The sequence below is a fragment of the Sciurus carolinensis genome, chromosome 6 (genome assembly GCF_902686445.1).
Source record: "Sciurus carolinensis chromosome 6, mSciCar1.2, whole genome shotgun sequence".
NCBI lineage: Eukaryota > Metazoa > Chordata > Mammalia > Rodentia > Sciuridae > Sciurus > Sciurus carolinensis.
Genome location: NC_062218.1, coordinates 35,168,133 through 35,193,067, shown reverse-complemented (window position 1 = coordinate 35,193,067; position 24,935 = coordinate 35,168,133). Strand labels below are relative to the sequence as shown.

The window sequence follows — 24,935 nt, the reverse complement described above, 5'->3', positions numbered from 1 at the left end:
TTTGACAGATATTTCACTCAGTTGGATTACATGTTTCCATGTGTGTTATGGGTCAACAAAAATAGGTATACAATGTCAAGCTTTTTCCTGTATCTTTTTTTTTTTTTTTTTTTTAAGAGCAGTTCAATGATTTGGCGGAGGGCGTTGGTTAGTACAATACAGAGAACATACAGGAAAAGTATAAAATGGCACTTAACATCAATGTCAGTTCTTATCTCATTAGGGCAATAACTAAGGATATTACCAATTTTTGTGTTATTTGCTTTTCTTTAGAACATAAATCAAAGTCATTAAATTGAACTTGAGGTATATACATAATACATACACAACCTTAAGCAAAATACTTTTTTTCATAAGTAACATGACATTTAAAATATTGGAAACAGTATCTGTGCTGATTTGTATTTTGACTTAGGAACAAGAAGAGAACAACATTCAATTAGGGAGGGGTATACTGATAATAAAGCTCTTAAGTTCAAAACATCTTCCTCTCCCTTTGTACTTACCACAGGCTATACATTGTCCTGAGAGGATTCATTGAGAAAAATTTCAATCACAGCTTTAATAAGTACTTTGGAAGGAACTAATGAGAAAGCAAATTGGAAGGTGAGACTTCATCTTGTTTTCAAATAAGTGTCTTAATTTTTCTTCTTATAGAAAAAAATTGAAACCAGTTTATTATAAATATATCTAAACCATTAATTTTTGCAGCTTTCAGGTAAAGTCCAGCACTTTGTTTATGCAAAGTCTATGAGAGGAGGTCAGTAGAGATCATCTAATCTTAAGTCGCGACATCATCCATTCAAGTCCTTGGCATAACCCCTCGCCAGTAAGAGCACAGCATGCCTGGATATGCCACTGATGATCTTTAATAGAAGTTAGCTTCAAAAACTGGGAGATTTCTGCTACACTCATGCATTCTTTAACATCTTGTTTATTAGCAAAAATCAGTAATCCAGCTTTTCTTAGGTCCTCATGTGCTAACATTTTGTAGAGTTCTTCTCTAGTTACAGAAATCCTCTGTCTGTACTGTCCACAACTACTATTACAAACTCTGTGTTAGTATAATAAGTATTCCAGGAAGAACGAAGAGATTCTTGGCCACCAAATCCCACATTAGGAAACGTGTATTATTAATCACTATCTCTTCTACATTACTTCCTATCGTAGGGGATATATGTACAACTTCATTCATAGAAATTGGTAAAGGATGGTAGTTTTTCCTGCATTATCCAATCCAACAATGATAACTTTGTGCTCCTGGTGATTGAACAGTCTCCACATTCTGGTGAAAAGGAATTCCCATTCTCGGGCAGCGGACCCCCTCCAGCCACCGGGCCGCCTGGCCTCCCCTGGCTCAGGCTAAAGGATAGAGACGCGCTGGAGCCTCCGCCTCTGCTGCTGTTGCTGCCGTTCCCGCACTGGCCGCCGGCCCGCTTCCAGGAACCCGAGGGAGGCCAAAACCCAGGCCGCCCTGCCGTGCGCGAGGCACCGCCGCTGCCGGCCGCGGCACTCGCCTGGCTCGCGGACATCGCCGCCGCGTTGTCTGAGACGAGCCTCGCGGGCCTATATATTTTAATAAATATATATGTATTTGGTACTGGGGATTGAACCCAGGGGTACCCTACCACTGAGCCACATCCCCAGCCCATTTTATCTTTTATTTTGAAACCAGGTCTTCTAAGTTGCTGAGTCTGGTCTATGACTTGGTGGTCCTCCTTCCTCAGCCTCCTGAGTCACTGGAATTACAGTCATGGCCACCATACCTGGAAATTTTAATATATTCTTTTATTTAATACTGCTAACTAACAGAACGTACTGAAAAGTTCAGAATAATATGAATCTAACAAAAATATAAATTATATGAATCTTAAGTTCCGTTAAGCATTTCAATACTTTTATAAAATTTTTAAGCTTATCTTAATTTTTCCACTTTAAAATTAAAAACTCAAAAAGGCACATTTTGAATTGGAGACTATTATTTGTCAGCTCCTCCAAATAGCCAATATTCTTAACTATTATAAATATTTGAATATAAAATATACATAAATCATTCAAAAAGTTAAGATGAAATAATTCATTTATTGGTTGTTAGTTCATTATTTCTATCTGTAAGGGTCAAATAAGAAAGTTTTAATAACTAAGCAAATTGAGGCTATTATCACAGCAAGATGATTTAACTAGCCAAAATTGAGAAGGGTTATCTCTTCATTGGTTGATACTGAACCAGAAACTTCTGAACAAGGCACTTCTTGTTAGTTAGCTAGTTTTCTTGCCCCATTGAGGTAACCAAGCCCTACTTTGTAATCACCGCGTAATTAGAGTCTCTAAATCACATTCTCCTCCTAGTGGGGCTGTCTCACATTGGATTCAAGTTACACATTACTTAATGTTCAAAGTCGTATTCAACTTATTTATTTACTGTTTGATACTATTCTTAATTATTTCATATTTTTTCCTCTTGTTTAGGGAGGAACACTTACAGATTTTTTTAATTTTGTTTTTTTTTTTTTTTTTTTTTTTTTAGTTGTCAATGGATTCTTTATTTATTATTTTTATTTCTTTATATGCACTGCTGAGGATCGAACCCAGGGCTTCACAAATGCCAGGCAAGTGTTCTACCACTGAGCTACAATCCCAGTCCTCTTACGGATACTTTAATGAAAACCAATTAGGCTTTGCCCTATCTTGATTATGTCATGCTAATGACAGTAGTCTTAAACGTTCACTGAATTCTTTTCGGTTACTGTACTATATGACAGGAAGGGCCTAGATAAAGGGTACATCTTGTCTCTGGTTATACTCTTTAACGCTTCCCTACCCTTTGGGGCCCTGCTCTTTGTTGATATTGCTCTGGTCTGTGAGGGATGGGTCTGGGATGATTTAGTTTGAATGGGTCTGGGCTGAGAAGGCTTAGCGTGGGAGGTCTGTGGCCGAGGGGCTTTGGTCTGAAAAGGTCTTGCTTGAGAAGACCCAGGTTGGGAGGATTTGGGCTGGAAGTGCTTGACCTGGGATGGCTTAGGCTGATGGGATATGAACTGAGAGCTGGGTAAAAGTTTGCTCTTAGATGTGGAATGAGATCCTGTTTGAAAACTGAATCCAAGACCCACCCTGAGCCATCATTTGTTTTCCTTGCTGAGAAGCAGGTCTTACTAGTTTTTGTGTGTTTCCTGTTGGCCGAAGTACTGAGGGTGAGGATCTTTTATAGGGGAGGCTGTTCTCATAAATTTTCCAGTTACTTCAGTAAGTTTTCTTCCTGGGGCCTGGGCTTGCCTGGGCTGTGGTTCCCTGCTGGTCCTGCCAGCTGTGAACCTAGAGAATGTAGGCAACCTACCACAGAGACTACTGCTCCAAACTTCTCAAGAACTCCATTGTTTGTGGTCTCTCAGGACAAGCCCACACACTCTGAGAACTGGGTCTTGGTGGTCTTCCAAGTGTTCGATTCAAGGGATGCTTCCAAGAAGTGCTTGAAATTTTATGAATTTTCCACCTGAATAAAATCTCTGGAGTTGGGAGTATTGGATACCCAAACCTTGACCTTTTTTATGAGATCTTGAATTCCAAAAGGATGAAGCACAGAACCATTTAGATCTCTGCTCTGACCCTGAGTGGGAGCCCATAACCCAGGGAGATTCCAAGGAAACACGGTCAAAGTCACCTCCAATTTGGTTTGGGTGAGGGCCAGGCATTTTCTAGGTGAGACACAAATACTGGAGAGTGGATAAAATTCTGAAAATTTTGGTTGACTTCACCTGCAACCCCTGGTTCTCTCATAGGCCTCAGAGCTTGGCTTTCAAATGAGTTTTTTGGTTGACTATATCTTCGCTGCCCCTCACCTTCAGCTGTTTCCAGTCATATTTACATTAGGGAAAACTTGAATCCCTTGAGCATTCTCAAAGTCTTGGTCTACCTGAATACCCAGTCCCTGGCTAGGGAGGCCATATCCTCCACAGACCACATCTGAGTGAAGAGGACATCACTTCCTGGAGGGCAGCTTGAATGCCCTCCATGTTCTTCCTTTTGTCCCCAGCTTCTTCCCAAAACAGTAGCTGTGATGGTTTCAGTTTCAAGGTCCTCTGGAAGATCTGAGCCTCTTCACTCACCTGGCTTGGGGACTGAGTACAAAGTAGCATCTTTGAATGACAGCGTCTCCTAACAATAGCAAGTCCCATTCCTTCTTACCTAGGCAGTCAGCGGAAAAAAAAGATAGCCGAGGACACTTCCACCAAAAGCCCAAACTGTGTCCAGAAGCTGTCTAGGTCTCCCACGAAGGTTGGTCACAGCAACAGCCTTTTGGAAAATACCAGGGCTTTCCTTTGTGATCATCACTATCAGGAAAACACCATGTTATCTCAACTAGGCCATCAGATATTTGCCTGGAAGCACTGGAACAGACAAATCGTGATGAAGAAAGATTTTGTGTGTTTTCAGTGGTCAGGGCTGAGCAGTGCATTGAGGATTCTGGACTTGAGAAACTACAGTGTCCTAGACGTACAAAAGAGATGATAGGCATCTTCATGAGACTCAATAACTTTTCTGAATCCCCCATGGGGCCCTCCTAAGGACTGCCTTGACTGCTTCTTCACAATGCCCTTCATGGCCCCCAGCATTAAGATACTTTTGTTGTTTTCTGAGTCTGGCAGCAGCAGGGGAAGAGCAAACTGGCATTGATACATGTTTGACATGACTTCTCGTTGCAAGGAGATGTCTGAACACAGCATGGAGGCACAAAGCACATCAAGGGGATTAATGGTTTGTATGTCTTCGATTTCCAACTTTTCCAGTGCAGTCAGCAATTCCTCTTTGCTGTCTTCATCCAGAACCCTACGCCTGAGGATTGAATCTCTGGCTGTCACATCCAGTGCTTGAACTTTCATCAGGAAATTCCAGGCTAAATCTGCTGGAGTCTCAGGTGTCCACCTACATCCATGATCCAAGGAGAAACTGTTTAACAAAATCTGGCAGAAGTTTTCTATTTCTATCCATGTTTCAAACAGGAAAGTACATCTTTAAATACCTTTCTTTCTTTCTGTAAAAGAGAAGATACTTAGTGAATGTTGTGTTCAGAATCTGTTTCCTTCACTGACTTTTTTTTAAGAATTTTTTTTTTTAGTTATTGATAGACTTTATTTTTTATTTATTTCTATGCAGTGCTGAGAATCAAACCTAGTGCCTCACACATGCCAGGCAAGCACTCTACCACTGAGCCCAACCCCAGCCCCTTCACTGACTTTCTAAACCAAATAAATAACTGACATTTTTCACTACAAAAAGATGAAATGGTACAAATGAAGGGAAAGTCCCAGTTCACCACTCTACCTATCCTATTTCTAAGAGATATGTCAATATGGTCCTTTTCTATGCAAGTACTAAGTATGCCTGCATATATAGAAATATATAGCTTAACTTGATGAATGCTATTTTATTTTTACATAAGTGATAGCATATTAAACAGACGACTCTTCAGCCTCTTTCTATTTAATGATATTCCTTGCAAATTCTTCCAAGTCAGCATATGGAGAGATCTATCTAATTCATTTTACCCATTTCATGGTTCTCCAAGTTTAGATGGGCCATTACTTACTCAATCATTGACTAAATGGACAATGATCTTTAGGTTTCCCAATTCTTCTTCCTTTTTATTTTTATTTTTATTTTTTGCCTAATGTTTGTATGCAACAATAAAAACCCTTGTTAGTTCTTCATTATACATGGGTATAAAGGATCTCTAGGCTGATCCTGATTTCTTTCTTATCTCTTACTGAATTTAGAGAAACTGAAGATTTTATTTCTATTAGTTTTCTTGGAATCGAGATGCTGTTCCTAATGTCTCCTGATCTCCCATTTTAAAGCATATTTTCTAGTTACTTTTTGAGAATAGGATAGTGCTTAATAAAGATTGGAGTATATTTTACTCCTGACAGATGAGCTGGCAAACTAGCATAAGTTTATTAAATGTCCTTAAAAAGGAACCTAGAAAAATAATAGATGTGAGGGAAAAAAATGGATTTTATGAATGAAAAAAAAACAACTAAAAGATATCTTTGGGTAGTCTCAAGGTTGTTTAAGTAGCATATGTACTGAGGCAATAAAGTTAGGGGGGAATTGATAATAGCATAAAGGCTCCTGAAGCAGGCAAGGAGAAGACAGTTTTTCAGGAAAGCTCAAGTTCTGTTCTTGCGGTCCCATCCTTTGCCTTAGGGTCAACAATTCTCCACTCTTAAGCACAGAAATTGGCATAATCCTGGCTGATATCTAGAAGTGACAAAGTTACAGTGGTGCTAAATGGAGTAGATAGAAGGAACAGAGTATATGGACCACAAAAACAAGACAATCTAATTAAGCACAGAAATGGGTGAAAAAAATGTAAGCAATAATATCTAGAACCCAGTATAATTTTCGTAAAATAAAATCATAAAAATAGCTCAACTAAGGCAAAAAGAAATGAATAGATTTCTGTTGCCTCTTACTGAATGGATATTGAATTTTGAATTTGAGTTCTGTCAGGTTAATGGGAAACAAACTGAGTCCAAAAAATGAGAATAAAAATCCAGACTCTTAGAAATATAACAACCAGAATCTCTACAACCTATTATACACAATGAATAGGACACCAACCAAATTTAACAGACAGGAAGAAACAGGAAAGGTAGCCCATGCTTAATAGATGGAGATTGACTCCAAGATGACCTAGATATTGGATTTAGCATATACAAAAATCTAAGGCAGCTATCTTAACTAGTCTCAACAATATGATATAATAAACCCATAATGAATGATTAAATACAAAAATTACAGAAAACAGTAGACTGTATTAGAAGAAGGAAACTCTAGAATTTAAAATCACACTATCTGGATTTTTAAAAATCACCACAAGGATTAATAGCAGATTAGAAATTACAAAAGAAAGTCAGTATCTAACCTGAAGAACAGAAAGAAAAAAAAATTGAAGAAAATAACAGAGTTTTAGGAACTCGTATAGAACAATATTAACAACTTTAACATACATGTACTTGAAGTCTCATGAAGAGGAAACAGGAACACAAACAGAAAATTTTTTTGAGTAAATAAGGCCCCCAAATTTCCGAATTTGGTTAAAAACTTGTTTGCTTTTCAGATTCAGGAAAATCTATAAATAGTGAGGAGATAAAACAAACAAATTATACCGAGAAACAGTAGATCAACTGCTAAAAAAAAAAGAAGAAAAACTCTTGAAAACACCAGAAATAAAAATGGTACTACACTTTTAGGAGGAGGTGATGATCAAATAACTGACAGTAGCATCATAAACAACAGAAGCTAAAAGACAGAGAAATGACACCCATAAAGAGCTGAAGGCAAAAACATTGCCAATCTGAAATTAAACAAACAGCAAAAAGTATCCTTGTGGAATGAAAGCAAATAAAGATATTTTTAAAAAAATAAACAAAAAATCAAAAGATCGTTGAGCACGGTGGTGCAAGTCTGTAATCCTGGCTACTGGAAGACTGAGACAGGAGAATCACAAGTTCGAGACCAGCCTCAGCAACTTAGCAAGGCCCTAAGCAACTTAGTGAGACCCTGACTTAAAATAAAAACTAAAAAGGACTAGGGATGTAGTGTTGGGGCTGTGCCATGAGAACTCGCCGAAGATGGCGCCTGGCAGCTAGCCAGAAACTGTTTTGATCACATTGAAGGTACGCTTGCACTGGTGTTCTCAAGTGCTCCTGCTTGCGCCTGCTCATGATTGGGCAGCTGGCTCCTCGCCTGACCTCAACTGGCGTGGCTCCGCCCTCCGCCTCTTGGAGGGATATAAGCTGACGGTAGGTAGTAGAGAGAGCAGCAGCATGCAGAGAAAAGTGACAAGGAGCAGCAGCAGGCAGAGAAAAGTGATAAGGAGTAAAGAGCAGCAGCATGCAGAGAAAAGTGACAAGGAGCAGCAGCAGGCAGAGAAAAGTGATAAGGAGTAAGGAGCGACAGTAAGAGGAGCAGCTAGCAGAAAGAACAGAGAAGCCATTAGCAGAAAGGAAGAAGAAGAAGCGGCAAGCAGATAGAAACAGCGAGTAGGGGCAGCGGCAGAAGATAGGGCAGAGAGCGAAGAACTGAGAACACATCTTTAGGTTGCAGATCACAGATTGCAGTACACGGGACACATCCCTAAAGCACCTTAGGTAGACGGACCCTTAGTTCACAGGATGCAGGATGCACCTTTAAGAAGCAGCAGCAAAACTGAGAAGACATGGATTTCTGAAAGTGTAGTCTCTCTCTTCTCTTAAGCAAAGTCTTTCTCTCTTATGCAAAGCCTCTCTCTCTCTCTCTCTCCTCTCTCCTCTTAAAGCAAGCAAACCTCAGTTCCCTCTATCCTCTATACCCGCGCAAAGTGTTTGCTGCAGGCAGTGACGAATTGCCATGGGCGGCAACAATGTAGTTCAGTGGTTAGAGCTCTCTGGGTTCAATCCCCAGTACAGAGAGAGTTTACCACCAGCATAACTATATTTACAACAACAGTAATATACAAAAATTTCAGGCTAAAGAAAATAACATAAAATGAAAATTTGAATCTTTCATTAATTGACCCAAACAACAAGCTGGAGTAGAAGTTGATGCAGCCTATACAAGTTGACCTTCCACAGGAGCACACAAAGCAATGTTTTCAGCTTTCCTGAACTTGGAGTTGACACTGATTCTTTTGTTTTTTCATGAAATGTAACATAATAAAAATGACCCTTCGATCAGGCAAGGTGGCACACGCCTGTAATCCCAGCAGCTTGGGAGGCTGAGGCAGGATTGTGAGTTCAAAGCCAGCCTAAGCGAAAGCAACTCAGTGAGACCCTGTCTCTAAATAAAATACAAATAGGGCTGGGGATGTGGCTTAGTGGTCGAGTGACCCTGAGATCAATCCCCAGTACCAAAAAAAAAAAAAAAAATTAAGTCAAAAATATTGGAATTTTTCTTCCAGTTCCCAGCTGCATAGACAAATTTTACTCAGTTAAGAGATAAAAGATAACCACATATCTCTAGTCAAATATAGTGGATGGACAACCACCAGAATTATACTGTAGCCATATTATCATTAGGATAATGAAATGGTGGGCAATAGTAGCTCACCATTTCATTACATAAAGATATCCATAATCTGTGTAATATTACTTTGCAAGAGTTTGCAAGAGGTGGAATCTGTTTTTTCTCCATCATTTGAATCTGTGTTGTTTATGTAACATGTTTAGCCAACAAAATGTGGCAGAAATAATGGCATTATAGTTTGAATTGTGTACCAACCGCCAAAAAAAAAGATACATGTGAAAGAGGAAGGCAGAGCAGAGTGATGCTTCTACAAGACAAGGAAGACCAAAGATTTCTAGGAAACACCAGAGGGTAGGAACAGATTCCTCTTCCTAGCCTCCTCCTTCAGAGGGAACCAAGACTGCCAACACCTTGATCTTCTAGCTTCAAAACAATGACAAAATATATTTTGTTATTTGTTGCTTAAGTCAGTCATTCTGTGATGCTTTGTAGTATCCCCAGCAAACTACTACAAGCTGTGATGAGGAAGAAATTATTCTTTTTCTACCCAGAGAATGAGTCCCCAAGACTTGAGTTGATTGTGAAATGGTAGTTACCTTTCCATTCTCTACTCAGAATTTGGTAGCCTTTAATTTTGCAGACAATATCTTTCTAAATGTAACGTTTTTCATGTCTTCAATGTGTATTAAGAAAAACTTGCTGGCTAGGGTTGTGGCTTAGAGGTAGAACACTCGCCTCGTACATGTGAGGCACTGGGTTCGATCCTCAGCATCACATAAAATAAATAAATAAGCGCAAGTGGTAGTGCGCTTGCCCAGTGTGTGTGAGGCACTGGGTTCGATTCTCAGTACTGAATACAAATAAATAAATAAAGGTTCATCAACAACTAATGAAATATAATAAAAAGTAAATAAAATAGAGGTATTATGTCCATCTACAACTAAAAAAAAAATTTTTTAAAGGGGGGCCTGGCAATATGACTCAGTGGTTAAATGCCCCTGAATTCAATAGAAAGGAAGGAAGGAAGGAAGGAAGGAAGGAAGGAAGGAAGGAAGGAAGAAAGAAAGAAAGAAAGAAAAGAAAGAAAGAAAGAAAGAGTCAGACAAACAGACTTGGAAAAACCAGGCACAGTGGTGCATGCCTGTAACCCCAGAGGATGGCAAGTTCAAAACCAGTCTCAGCAAATTAGTGAAGCCCTAAGCAACTTAGTGAGACACGTCTCAAAATTCTAAAAAATAATTTAAAACTATTTAAAAAGGACTGGGGAAGTAGCTCAGCGGTACTTAAATCCCCAGTACCAAAATAAATTTATTAATTAAAAGGAATATTTGGATTCAAGATACTGTACTGATGTAATTCTCCTCACCAAGATAGCATTATATGATTTAGATTAAGATGAGTAACAATATTTTGACCTTAAATATTCACCATAATCTCCTCTACTAACTGTTTCCCACTATGGTGATTTAAAGTATAATCCCAATATCTTTCTGGTTATAAAGGCACTAAAATAACCTAAAGTGGTTTGCTCTGAGGAACGAAGATAACACCTAAAAACAATGGTTAGCAACTGCTTATATGTATGATAGAAGGTGACTGTGGACATTATAAGCTGCCAAGCAAGATTTACTTTTGCTTATTAGCCTCTGCATCCAGGGGTTCTCATGTGCAGGATTCAACCAACTGTGGATAGAAAATATTTAGAAAAAAATTGCATATGTACTAACTTGTATGAACTTTTTCCTTATCATCATTCCCTAAACAATTCAGTATAACAACTATTCACATGAAATTACAGTATATTAGTATTATAAATAATCTAGAAATGATTTAAAGCAAATTGGAATTGGGGACAGAGGGGAGATAGAGAAAGGATGGTTAATGGGTACAGGAGTGCAGCAGAATAAGAGAAATAACTTCAAATGTCTACAGCACAGTAGGATAATTATGGTTGACAACAATTAATTGAATATTCAAAATAGTCAGTGGAGAGGATTTTGATGTTTTGGATATGAAGAAATGATCTATCTCTGAGACAACAGAATACAATTACCCCAATCAGATCACTATACACAATTTACATGTATTGAAATCTCCTGTTATACCCTGTAGATATGTATATTTACTGTATACCAATAAAATAAAAATATATTTTACAAATAATAGAAGCGAAGTATACTGGAGGATTGTGTAGGTGTATGCAATTACTCTCCTGCCATATTACATAAGGGGTTTGAGCATTCACAGATTCTGGTCTACATGAACAGTCCTGGAACATATCTGCCTTGGATACTGAAGGACACTGTACTGACTACCATTTCCCAGCTCCTGGGTGCTTCATGATGTCAACACCCAGCTCTGAAGACATTTCAGGATAGAAAGGTACAAGGAATTTCTGGTTAGTTGATTTTCTACTGACATCTGTGCCTGTCTCTCCTCACCCCATAGGTCACTAATTATTAATTATTGACAGGTTGTTGCCTGATTAACTATACATACATAGTGTCCATACCTTCCAGATATTTATCCCCCTCCTCCAATGTCATGCTGGTTTCTGACTCCTCAGAAATGTTTTCATCAGAGAATCCCATGGATCTGAACCACTCGAGTCCTCTTTACCACCATGAGCAATATGCTCTGGAACATCAAAATCTCCTTCTTACACAGTAGTTTCTGCATCTTCAGTGTATCCAGCAGAACCTGGATGTTCCCCTTCTGCTACGTATAAAGAATCATCGGGCTCCTCATATCTCTGTCCATCCTTTAAATATGTAATTGTTGCTGGAATTCATATTCAACTCTTTTGACGGAACATGGCACATGATTTTTGGAGTGTCAAATTCCTTCTCTAACTCCCCTGAGGACAAAGCGGTTTCCTGGTAACTAGTTTCTTGTCCCTGGAGAATGCAGAGGTTTTCAGATCCAAGTGTTCTTTTTCCTTTGGAAGACACTTTGATCTCAGGATTCTTGTTTTTTTCCTTTCTAGAGGAAAAAGTAGTTTCCAAATTCTTACTTATGGATTGAAGAGCTGCTCTATCCTTGGTTTTTAAAAGTTCTGAAAAGAACAAGAAGATTTTATTGTTAATTTTGTTTTTCAGTTTAATAAAAAGAAATTGTAAAATAACTTGAGTTTAAAAAAATAAAAAGCTTGATAAATGAAATAAGTCAGACTCAGAATGTCAGAAGTCAAAAGTTTCTCTGATAGTCAGATGCAACGGCACTTGCTTGTAGTCCCAGCAGCTTGAGAGGCTAAGGCAAGAGGATCGAGAGTTCAACCAGCCTCAGCAATTTAGTGAGGCCCTAAGCAACTTAGCAAGGACTCTGTCTCAAATTAAAAAAAATTTTAAAAGGGCTGGGGCCAGGCGTCAGAAGCTCTCATATGTGGAAGTAGAGCAAAGAAAGGAAGAAGGCAATTGGGGAGGGGATCTGATGTCATAAAGATACAGGGAAAATCAGTGGAGTAGTAGGAAAATGAGAGGGAGGAGGGAGGACAGAAATGGAAAGAAAAATGGAATGATTTACAAAAGAATGCTATATTCATATGTAAAGATACTAAAGGGAATTTCACCTTTATGTATATGTGGATAGTATCAATGAAAAAACAAATAATAACCAGGCGCAGCAGCACATGCCTGTAATCCCAGTGGTTTGGAAGGCTGAGGACAGGAGGATTGTGAGTTCAAAGCCAGCCTCAGCCATTTAGCAAGGTACCTAGCAAGTCAGTGAGGACCCTGTCTCTACATAAAATACAAAAAAGGGACTAGGAATGTGGCTCAGTGGTTGAGTGCCCCTGAGTTCACTCCTCAGTACCAAATAAACAAATAAATAAAAATAAAAGATGGAAAGAAGGAGGGAGAATGGGGAGGAGAGGAGGGAAGAAAATGGGAGAGGGGTGAAATCAAACTACTTGCATATATGATTTTGCCAAAATGAACCCAAATACTATGTATAATTATATTTTTCTAATGAAAAAAAGAGAAAGAAAAATGATCATGAACAATATTTACTTGTGGACCTAATGTGACTCATAACTTATATTTCCCCTGGGTCATACAAAAGAAATCTATCTCTGTAATTCTTAATCTGTAAGCAAATAGCTGTAATTTGAAATACTGTGTCCTAGAATAATAAAACCTATCTTTCTACAGCATATGAGTCATTAATATTCTTTTTTTTTGTCCCTACCTCTCTAATATCCTTTAAAATAATCCTGAATATTTTAGATTTCTTTAAAAAAGGACCTACACCTGCCTCTAGTGCTAATTTTCAGAATCGCTAAATAATACCTTCTAGAATAACTTTTCCCTCATCTGCCTCTAGTTATTTTTGAACCACTTAAGACTTAGCATTTGAATGTATTTCATAATAGCTAGTAGAGAAGATTTTGAAATGATAAGTGTTTGCGCTAATGAATATGCCAACAAGCCTGATTTGATTGTTACACATTGAATATAAATTGAAATATCACAGTGAATCATATAATATGTAGTTAATACATCAGTTAAATGATATATAGATATATTATTTAATGTATCATTTAATAACTATATTAAATGATGTTATATAAATAATTATTTTTAAAAGAACTAGCATTTAAGTTGCTCCAGAAAAACCAGGGTTCTGCTGCATTCTTATCACAGAGAAAATAAAGTTACTGATCTGCCATCTAGGTGTGCTAAAAATACTTTTCCTATATTTTTAGAATGGTTATCCTAAGTGAAAGATGTTGTGTGAGGTCTGGAACTGTTAACATCCGTGAATTCAATTTACTTGAGAACCTCAGGTCATGCTATTACTAACAGTGTTCTCTTTCCAACCAGGAACTTCAGGCTGTAATACCAGAACAATGAGTGCTTTATAAAACAATTGAAATTTTTCAACAAAATTTGAATTTGAACAAAATTCAAAACACATTACCAATCTTCTAATCAATAAGATATTTGCTCTCGGTTTTTAAAATTCTGCATATTTTTCCCTCTCTCATATTTCAGAGCAGATTACCTCTGAGGAGAAAGACAAACAAAAATAAAGGGTGATAGTTTTGTTTTTTCAGAAAATCTGCCCCCTATCCTTTACCCTTAGTCCCCACACCCCCCAACCCCTGCCAAAGTATAGAAATTCACTCACCATGTTTTAAGCACCCACGTGGTAGCTGACTCTGGAAAAGTACTAAGTAAACACTTGAGAAAATACTGACAGCTCACCTCTCCCTTTTTCTGTACCAAAATTAACAGCTTTCGACTTTTCTTCAAGGGGTCTGTAACTTTATCTAGAGTCTCGTACTCTTCCTCAGAAATCAGCTGTCGAGAGGCTAACGTGTCCAAGATTGAATCTGGATCTTGTGGAGGATATTAAGCAACTTTTTTCTTTGTCTTTCTATGATTTCTGAGGGAGCACTCTCAGCAGCCATAGTGTCTGGTTCCTAGAGCAGGAAGTGGACGGTGAAGTCATCCTGATGGATAAACAGATAAGAGCCGGGAGGAAAAGACAGCAATTCTATTTAGCAAGATAAAATAGCCAGTGACACCCAGTTTTGGACGGAGCAGATGGAAACAAGCACTATGGGGGAGTCCTGAGAATTCTCTGAACCTGGTTCCCTGTGGATTTTTTATCCCGTTTCCCCACCCCCATTTTGTAGTACTGGGAATAGAAACTAGGGTCTCCTGAACTGGGCATGGTGGCCCATGTCTGTAATCCCATCTACCAGGGAGACTGAGACAGGAGGATCTGAAAGTCTGAGACCAGCCTAGGCAACTATAGGGAGACCCTGTTTCAATATTTTAAAATTTAAGAAAAATAAGAAGGACTGGGGATGTAACACAATGTTAGAGAGTCCTGAGTTCAATTCCCAGTACTGCAAAGCAAACAACCAGAAACTTCTTTTGCTTACTACTGAACTGCATCCCCAGCCCTATCTGTTCTTCCGGTGGTGCACTTGACAGTCTCATGAAAACTCAGTCTGGGTTTACCTCCTCCAAGAAACCTCTCCTGAACTTCAGGTTGAACGAGATATTCATTGTTCTAAGCCCTATACTGTGATGCTAAGTGTTAGCACAAAAGACCAGGCAGGATGCAACCTTATGAGTCATCTCAGCTGTTCATTCAGGAACAGTGTGACACCAGAACAAGGGATGCAGGGATCAAATATCGCCTGTGGGCCCAACTTCCTGGTGGAAAATGAGCCACTGAACAAGAAGAGGAGTGGGTTTATATAGGTTTGTTGAGGGGTGGTCTAGTGTACATATAGTTTCCTTGGGCACTCAGGAATTTGAACTTTTTGGGTTGGGGTCTGTGGGCAGTGTCTGGAGAGGATTTACTTTGGAGGAGGTCAAGGTCTCCTAGAGACTGTTGCTTTAGGGTGATAAAACCCTCCTCCCTGTCTGCAGTCGGTACCTGGAAAACATTTGTCCTGGGAGATGAAGGCTGTCAGTGCATGACCTTCTTTTGCACTCCCTTTTCCCAGGTCATTATCTTGGGGGATTTTTTTTTATTCTCTATATATTAATAAGAATACAAACTAATTAATTGATTTTTGAAGAGTAATCTGACAATATATACATCACTAGGCAAATAAGTAAGTTAGATGAAATAAAGATGTATATCCTCCAGTCCCGCAATTCCACTTTAGGAAATTATCTTAAAATAATTATCAGACTGCCCGTAATCCCAGTGACTTGGAGGCTGAGACAGGAGGATGGCAGGTTCAAGCCAGCCTCAGCAAAATCAAGGTGCTAAGCACTCTGGGAGACCCTGTCTCGAAAACTCGTTATCATAACAGAAAACTGAAATGACCTATATTTCCATAAATTGGAGATGAGGAATATATGTTGATATGTCAACAGTGGAACACTGAAGAACTATTTAAAAGGATAGAGATCTATATATATTGAAAGTATGATATCAATATTTGTTGTGAGCTATCTATGCCATTAACACAGATCACATGTTTGTCTTTTCACAATGCCAGAGTTTATTGAATAACGATAAATCACAAACAATATCACTTTCATTGGATACAATTCACTGAGTACTTGTGTGTCACCTGGTAGTCATAAGCTGGGCAATCACAAGTTCTTTTCTTCCAATCTGAATTACTACTATCTATAATACTCAAGTCACATGCCACAAACTACATCATGATATGTAAGATTATAGAAAGATCAGAAGGGTAAAGGTGGCAAAGGGAATCAGAAGGTCACACAGAGAGCCAAGGCAGAGAGCACATACAGATGCACGAGTCACTGCACGTCGTCGGAAAAGATTACAAACAGTCAAAGAACTTATCCAGGGCACTCAAGGTACAGAGTGAGGAACTTATTCTAGGCCAGGGTCCAGAGGGAAAGCACTTTCAAAATTGGCCACATCAAGCAGGGAGATCACGTAAGTGAAGCCCAGGGACAGAGAGTTGGAAATTTGTCTCCTGTCCCACTCATGATGCTTTTACCCAATGATCTGATGATGGGTTGGTATGTTAGAGCAACCAGCTTAAGGTGCTCCTCCTTTTATAAGTCCCAAAGTGAGGGGGTTTTTCCATTAGGTGGGTCTGGCATGTTTGATAAACTCATGCATCTGGTTTTTTCTGATGTGGGCTTGATGTATCTATAAATCCATATGCTACTGATTTAATTCAGTAAGTTCACAAGTGGTCATTATTTATTAGGAAGATTAATTTATTTATCAGTTTGTGTTTTATGATTGTGCTAGGCAGATGGTGATTATGTACTTGCACAAACAAAATGTAGAATCATTCTACCTCAGCACTTATACTTAAAATGAAATAACACATAGCAAACTGCTGCTTTATAAAACGAAGTTAACTCAGGGTAAGGCACAGCCTGAAAACTATTGTTCTATTCATCATGGAGTAATTCAGAGCAGGACTCCAGTCTACTCTCCACAATATTATTATGGAAAGCAGAACAGTATAGATTCCATTTTTGAATTCTGTTATTTTTGTTGTCTTCTCTGCAGTGCCAAGGATTGAACCCAGAGACTCATGCACACCAGGCAAGTATTCTACCACTAAGCTACATTCCCAGTACCCATTTTTATTTTAAAAATATTAATGCATATCTGGTCATATTGATAAATTGTCTTTATGAAAGTAACAGAAACTACCCCCAAGCAACTGCGGACAATGGAACTCAAAGAATCCTATGAAAAGAATATACCCTAAGTTGGACCAATTATGACAGGTTGACGTATTTGACTCCATGGAAATGTTATAGGTCAGGCTATATGGACAATGACTAAACTGACTCCATTTACCCTGAGACTCCATGTTATGTAGGAAATGCTTTCCCACGGGAACACCCTGCCCTCTGTACCCATCAACAGTGGGTGTTTGGCAACAGTAGCGTGTTTGGCAACACAAAATGGCAATTTTTATATATTGCAAAATGTTCTCTTTTTGATTTCTATTTTTCTTAGACAATGTACCATGTCAACAGTGATTGTGTAGATGTTAGTAGCCATTCTTTAACTTGTACCCAACCAAGGTCATTTTGACCCACTTCACCTTTGGTGTATGATTTTAGATCTCATGATGTTAGTTTGTAGTTTGAATCATTAGCAACAGACACTTATGATTGATGTACTGACTTATGGTATAAAAACCCCTGTAATCCTGTGGTCAGGAGTGTTCTCCCAATAGCCATTTTGGGCCTTGTGTGAGACATTTCAACTGGTCAGCTAATAAAGACTCTCAAATTGAACTTCTCAGTGGTGATCAGTCTGCTCTTAAGTTGTGCCCCACAACACACTTAACCAATAACTAACCAAGATTGCCATCCTAAGTGGAAACAGACATCTCATGATGGGAAGCAAATTGCAAATCACCCCCTTGAGTGATGAAAATCACCCCCTTGAGTGATGATAACTTTCCCAGAACTTCAAGAACCAATCCTGAAACAATGATCAGTCAAAAACGTGACCTGACCAAGATGACCTACTCTGCCAGCTATGTGACTCCCCAGGCATGCAAGTCCCCAACCCTTGTCTTTGAACAACATCTTCCATTCCTTCCTCCTCACTGCTCCCAGACTCTGATAACCACCATTCTATTCTTAATAAGAGTTTTAAAATATGTGTCTCAAAATTATGGCCTCAAGAGATGTATCCACCTCATGACCTCAAACTAGATTAATAAGGTCATCAAGTTCACCAATCCTTTTTTGTTCAACTTGATCAGTTACAGGTCTCTCAAACACCATCTCTTTTCAACTACTCCACCACCTCCTCTCTCCACAGAGATAATCTGCTCCAGCAGATTTCAATCTAATGGGAATTCAGTTCCTTTAGAACAGGATATTTACATAGCATGGGCTTGGAAGGCAAATGAAGTGAGTTGGGGGAAGGGGGAGTATGACTCTGATGTTCTCTATTACATAAAATATAGTCAAGAGGTACAGAGTTGAAAGTACATCCTTCAAGTCAAAACAAATGATGCAAAAGTAAAAATTTTATATTTATAGCAGAGGAAGTTAAATTATGTGGCTTTTTTAGACAAAATTCAGCAGTAATTTTGTTTTGCTTACTTTATAAAATAATAAGTCTAAGAAGTTACAAGTCCTGATGATCAAGACACTTGAGTGTGTGGAAACCATGAACACAAGATTTAAGATTTACATATTCTCTTACCACTGCCCAAAGGCAGTTTTAGAGAATAAATGCCTAAGCTAACAACTTAGACAAACCATTTCAGCAACTGAGCTAAGCCAGGTTTGGTGATATGCATCTTGTAGTCCTAGCTTCTTGGAAGGTCAAGATAAAGGTAAGAGTTGAGACTGCGAGTTCAAGACCAGCCTTGGCAACATAGAAGACCTTGTCTTTAAACAAGAATAATAAGGATGACAGTAGAAAGAAAAGATAATTATTCCTAATCTTAACCTGGCAATTGAATAGGAACCTGGAAGTTCTAAAGGAACTTCATAGGTCTCTCAACAGTCAAGGATACATCTAACGAGGACAAAACTGATGTGGCTTCAAACACACCAAAACCAACTGTAAGAAACCCACGGAAAACCACATGGAAATGACATAAGAGGGTTTATTAAGCAAACAGAGTGCCTTCCTGCAGGGTAAGAGAGAAAATGAGAGGAAAAGAGAACGGGCGCACGCAAGAAAGAGTGTGAAAAGTGAGGAGGAGAAAGAAACAGTAGGAGAGAGAAAGCATGAGAAAAAGATGGCACGGAAGCTATCCTTAAGCATTTTAATTCTGCTGGGCTAACAGGGGACCAATAATGGGGAAGGATACTTGCAAGTGACTGATGAACCAATAGCTAGCTAGCATGTTCACAGACGGACAAGTAGTTGGGAGGTGGGAAAATGGCTGCAATGGAAAGGGCGGGGAGAGCAGTTTTCAGACTGACAAGCTAGGTTGTGATGCAAAGGGCAGGGGAGCAGCTTTATATTACACCAACCACCTCTCATTAAGGAAAGAAGGAACGTATTTCATTTCTTCTCCAGTGGTCCTTCAAGTTCATGGAATGTCTGAGGTACACACTCATGTAGTATATCATACTACTGGCTCTTCAGCAGTTGACACCTGTCCTATCTTTTCTACATTGACATTATTTCTGAGCTAGCCTAATCCCCACACCTGTAAATGGTTAGGTTACATGACCAGTGACAATTAAGATTGCAGATGGAATTAAAGTTGCTCATTAGCTGACCTTGAGATGAAGAAATTATCTGGGTGGGACCACATAATTACAAGGGGCTTTAAAAGTAGAAGAGGAAGGAAGAGGGTAATGCATCTTGAAACGACTATTATTGGCCTTGAAGGTGGCTGAAAGAGGCCAAATAACAGATTTTCTCCTATGGCCTCCAAGAAAGGCAGAGGCCAAATAACAGATTTCTCCTACAGCCTCCAAGAAAGCCAGACAGTGCTGCCAACATTTTAATTTTGCACTCGTTGTTGCCGTTTTGTTGCAGTGCTAGAGATTGAACCCTGACCCTTGCACATAGTAGGCAGGCACCAGACCTTTGAGCTAACACCCCCAGCCCTACATATTAATTTTAGCCCAGTGAAACCCTATGCTTTCAACCAGTAGAACCTTTATAAATTTGTGGATTTTTAAAAAAGTTTGGAAACAACATGAGATACACTCTTTAACAAATTTTAAGTATCTAATACAGTATTAACTTTAAATACAAAATTATAATTCAGACCTGTAGAATTTACTCTTTCCCCTGAACTGAAACTTTTTACCTGCTGACTAAATCTGGGTTGCTTTAAGTCACTATGTTTGTGTTAACTTGTCACAACAACAAAAACAAAACAAAACAAAACTTAATACAGCACCTAATTAAAAAAGTCTCCTGATTTACAGTTTAGGCCAATCCCTGGAATGTTTGCTTTCTTTTTCCCCTGGCTGCACAACCTCCCTTCTCCCCCACTTTCACTCTACCTCTTCTGGAAGAACAGTTATTGTCCTGTTTTTATTCCCTGCCTGGAGAAGACTCTGGTACTTATTAGGCACTTATCAATTGTTAACCTGTGAAAATGGAACCTCTGATTCTTAGTGTCCATCTTATTCTGCTAGCAATTTGCTAAAATTTTGCATGTGTCAGGCCAGGAATTCTTAAGGTTGCTTTAAGTAAAGTGATTATTTGGAAACTGTTTTCCCCATTAAATTTTTCCATATTCTTATTGGGTGCATTATAGTTGTACATAATGGTGGGATTTCTTGTTACATATTCCTACATGCGCACAATATAACAAAATAACTTGGACAATACCATTTCCCAGTATTTCCCCTTTCTCTCCTCTCTTCCCTCCCCCTTGCACTAATTCTTACACGTTTGGTAATTTTCTTGTATATTTTTTTGCTAGGGTAGGGGTCTTTTTGGACAAGAGGCTATGAATGCAATAGCATTTACCAGGTTGGTCATGGGACTATCAATTTTAAAACTAAACAGAAGTTTTTTTTGTTTTTTTGTTTTTTTAAAGTACAGACTTCCCCATAGTGGGAGGTGGCTAAGGAAAAATGAAGGAACTTTGGATTGTCCAGAGGGGAGAAAAGGGAGGGATCATTGGTTTGGGGAGGGGAAGGACGGTAGATTGAGAGACAAGACATTACTACCCTATACCCATGTACGAAAAAAAAATTTTTAATTTATCACTGTCAACAAAAAGTTAATGAAAATAAATAAAAGCTTAAAAATAAATTTTAAAAAGTATTTGTGTAAGATTTTTACAGAATGGCAAGATTTGGACAAAATTTATAATTTTTAATTTTTTAAAATATTCCTTTACATGTGCTATATAAATTTTACAGTTTGTGGAATACTCTTTCATTTACCATATCGTTATTAAACTTATTAAAAAATAAATAAGTGCAGATTTCCAAGCTGTACCCAAACCTGCCACAACAGGGTAGGGTGACTCTAGGGTGCTGGAAACTATATTTACCAAGTTCCACGTACGATTCTTCGGCATAATGAAATTTGGGGTCAACCATTTGCCTCTAAATAGCTATTGTACAAAAATCACTTTGACTTTCCCTTTGGACGCTAAGCCCAGCCCCTTCAAGGACAGTCTGTGCCTCCGCACTCTTAGCCACCTCTCAGCGTGAGACGGTGCGCGTCAAGAGCCGCCAGCCGGGAATGCGGAGGAATCGGAGCAGCTGGTCTGTCCGGCATCGGGTGCAGGCAGCCCGGAGTCGGTGAGGGTGCTCGGGCACGTCAGCCCACTCTCCAGATTCTCCTCGCGGGTCCACAACTGGATTCGACAATGTGTCAACGGATCAGACAGGTAACTTGCGACACTAGCCGGCAGCAGCCGAAAAGCCGAAGTCTTGGACTACGCACGGTTTCCCAGTTCTAAGGCGGGAGCGACGGAAACACGCCCATCCCGCAGCGAGTTAGCGGAAAGCCCCCACCGCCTTTCGGGCGCTAAAACCTGATTGGCTCCGCCTGCTTCTGTACCCCCTCTTGACTCCACCCACAGTGTTCCAACTGCAGCGACGGAAGGTTGAAAACAGTGCACCTCGCTCCGCAGGAAGTAGTTCTTTGGGCGGAAGCTTCTGAGTGCGATCTAGCGGAAGTGCCTTCTCTTCCGGCCTCTTTGGTCTCGGTGGCAGAAGCGAGATGGTGAGTTTGTAGGGCTCTTGGAATCCTTCTCCATCCTTGTCTCCTGTGCTGCGCTAAGTTGGTATTTGTGAGGGATCGGTAAGGCTCTGGGTAAGGGGAGTTGATGGGCAGTAAAGGGGCATGCGGTGTCTGACAAGAACCAGAAGAGGAGCTTTTGACTGAGGGACTGATGTCGCGGTCGTGAAGCTGCGGCCACTGTATGTCCTTTCCTTCTTTCATACCCTGGGGGCTCCATAGCTTTGCCTTCGGGTAGGCGCTGAGGGAATGTTTGGGAGCGCCTTGACCCTTTGTAATAGCAGAGGAACTGGTGGTGGTGCTGCCTAGCAGGGGTCTTCAGACTTGGAGTAGTAGGCACAATCTTAGGTCTGTACCTTCTAAGTTTTTTTGTTTTTTTGTTTTTTTTAAATAAAAAAACTAAGATCGATTTCGGAATACCAGCAACTTGCAGAGGTGGTCTTTATATAACGTGAATTGCCGGCAGTGGTCTCAGAGTTGAGTACTTAATGAAGAATTAGTAATCTCTCAGTTCTTCCATTATTATGTTATCTGTAGTAGTTTTCCCAGAAAACGTCGAAATGCATATAGAAATTGTTGGATTTCAGATTTGTTTATCTTTATAATCTTCAGACGAAGGGAACGTCATCGTTTGGAAAGCGTCGTAATAAGACGCACACATTGTGCCGCCGCTGTGGCTCTAAGGCCTACCATCTTCAGAAGTCGACTTGTGGCAAATGTGGCTACCCTGCTAAGCGCAAGAGAAAGTGTAAGTAATGTAATTCAAGCTGTATTTGTTTGCATTGCACCTATGCAAGAGAGTAACTTTGAGCTTTTATTTGGTGCAAAACAGAACTGTTGTACATCTGTATGTTGGTGAAATGGCATAAAACTCTCTGTACTCTTATAGAAATTGACCAAAGTCCCTCCCTAAGGTGTGTGAAAGAAACAGTTTTCCATTTCTCTTATAGATAACTGGAGTGCCAAAGCTAAAAGACGAAATACCACCGGGACTGGTCGAATGAGGCACCTAAAAATTGTATACCGCAGATTCAGGTACAGCTTTGTGTTTCAATATAAAGCAGGGCTTGAATAAGAACCCCCACGGTTACTTGTGTAGGATTATTTTATCCAGGTGGTAAGAATGAGATGTTGGAAGCTTTTCTCCTCCTCTTGCCATATACTTGAGTTCATTTGACCTAAATTGTATTAATCTTTCAGTAAATAATGTGGAGCATTTTTTGGGCTACACTACCCCAGATATTGCTATTTATAAGGAATACCTAGATTTGCTATAATTGGAACCAAAGTTTGTCAAGATGGTATCGAACAGATAAGGTGTGGAGTCAGGCTTCCTTGAGTTGAACTTCACATTTGAGGTGTTGGGGCAGTTTGCTATAGAAAGATGCCTTGGAGTCTGAATAATCAAAGTCTGGGTCTTAGAAGTTCTTTGAAATGCAGATTACAGGCTCACCTGAGATTCAGCTGAGAACCTGGATTTTATAGCAATAACTTCTAGAACTAGTTAGAGGTCTTAGATTGAAAGTGTTGAATTCATGTGAACCTGTATACCTCCCCTTACTCTGCCCTTTTTCAGCAAATCTTACTGATGTTTTGGGATGGAAAAGTCTTTGTTATGGGAGTTGTCCTGTATAAAATGTATTTTGTATACCTTACCTCTATTCACTTGATACCCAGAGCTCAAAAAAATCATAAGACAATTTTAATTTTAGCTTTTGTAAGCGTCTTTAGGTGTATTCATGTAACTTTTTTGAATTTTTTTTTTTTTTTTTTTTTTACTGGAAGTCAAAATTATGTGGACTTGATATTGAGTGGTTTGCCTATAAGAGCTAAGACCGTGAACTGAAGACAGATTTTTAAGCTTGCTTGCTTGAACTTTCTTTGCCTCAATTCATTAATCTTCAAAAGGACAATTATAGTTCTTTTCTTGGTAGGTGTGAATGTTTTTTGATTTGAAATGGAAAACTCTGATTTGAGCATTTTACAAAATGTTTGTTATTCAACCTGCTTATTTTTTTTTCCCTCAACTAAGGGAAAGTCAATTAAGATCTATTCCTAGACATAAGGAACCATTTTTTACAAACAACTTTGAGTAATAGAAAAGTACTGACCCAGTAACCAGAATAGCCAAAAAAGTTTTTAAACCTTATTGGAATTACAGTTACCTATAATCTAAAGTTGATACCTTAAGCAGAATGAAATGAAAATAGAAGCTTATCAGTGATGTTGTAAAAATAAATGTCTGAACATATGAATATAATAATGATTTCAGCATTTAACTGAGATAAGCTCATTAAAATTTATTTATCAAAAGTTACAAGGTATTTATTGGATTGCTGAAGTAACTGTTCTTGTCTTTAACATGGCACAGGCATGGATTCCGTGAAGGAACAACTCCTAAACCCAAGAGGGCAGCTGTTGCAGCATCCAGTTCATCTTGAGAATTTCAACAGCTAGCCACCCAATAAATGTTCTGGTTTTTAAAAATGTATCTGGTGTGCTAAAAATGTATCTGTTTCTAAGTACTAGACTTGTGGGATCAATGGATTACCTTGACTTGGGGAATGGGGTGAAAATATCAGGTTTACACATTAAGAATTTTTTTGGCACACTAAATTGCATTTAGTAGCATGTAAAAGACTTGGAGTGCCAGTGAAGACATAAAGGGAAGGGTAAGGTTGAATTGTGTTTGGGGGGAGATAATTGTATTCACCCTAGCAACCATAAAGATAGCTTAGCACCTAGCATGTAGCCCATTGTAGGGACTGAGTGAAAAGTTAGTGTAAATAACTCACTATGTGTGAGTTAACTTGAAAAGAATG

At 39.0% G+C, this 24,935-nt stretch overlaps 2 protein-coding genes, 1 non-coding gene and 1 pseudogene across 3 annotated transcripts; 2 read left to right on the top strand and 2 right to left on the bottom strand.

The window, feature by feature from the left end:
* Positions 1-641: 641 nt before the first annotated feature.
* On the bottom strand, positions 642-1,290 carry LOC124987343 (ADP-ribosylation factor-like protein 5A; annotated as a pseudogene).
* Positions 1,291-2,534: 1,244 nt separating this feature from the next.
* Positions 2,535-14,413, bottom strand: Card6 (caspase recruitment domain family member 6). Its single transcript, XM_053743414.1, is given in 27 exon segments — positions 2,535-3,100; positions 3,102-3,179; positions 3,182-3,286; positions 3,289-3,372; positions 3,375-3,449; positions 3,452-3,680; positions 3,682-3,846; positions 3,848-3,924; positions 3,927-3,956; positions 3,959-4,102; positions 4,105-4,195; positions 4,197-4,265; positions 4,267-4,302; positions 4,304-4,377; positions 4,380-4,436; positions 4,439-4,471; positions 4,474-4,555; positions 4,557-4,943; positions 4,945-4,989; positions 4,991-5,025; positions 11,516-11,596; positions 11,599-11,792; positions 11,794-11,893; positions 11,896-11,950; positions 11,952-12,072; positions 14,146-14,347; positions 14,350-14,413. Coding segments are annotated over 27 exon segments (3,096 nt in total). The 3' UTR covers positions 2,535-2,717.
* Positions 14,414-21,955: 7,542 nt separating this feature from the next.
* Rpl37 (ribosomal protein L37) lies at positions 21,956-24,604 on the top strand. Its single transcript, XM_047556907.1, has 4 exons — positions 21,956-22,098; positions 22,726-22,861; positions 23,064-23,148; positions 24,485-24,604. The coding sequence occupies exons 1-4, from the start codon at positions 22,096-22,098 to the stop codon at positions 24,552-24,554; spliced, it is 294 nt and encodes a 97-aa protein (XP_047412863.1). The 5' UTR covers positions 21,956-22,095; the 3' UTR covers positions 24,555-24,604.
* LOC124987759 (small nucleolar RNA SNORD72) lies at positions 24,325-24,404 on the top strand. The gene has a single exon (XR_007109269.1). It is a non-coding gene; the product is annotated as a small nucleolar RNA SNORD72 (small nucleolar RNA).
* Positions 24,605-24,935: the final 331 nt, after the last annotated feature.

What these genes read in the sequence shown, in the direction of transcription:
- Rpl37 (XM_047556907.1), top strand. An exon ending in TGCTAAGCGCAAGAGAAAGT is followed by an intron (nt 22,862 to 23,063) that starts GTAAGTAATGTA and finishes TTTCTCTTATAG; the next exon opens with ATAACTGGAGTGCCAAAGCT. An exon ending in ATTGTATACCGCAGATTCAG is followed by an intron (nt 23,149 to 24,484) that starts GTACAGCTTTGT and finishes AACATGGCACAG; the next exon opens with GCATGGATTCCGTGAAGGAA.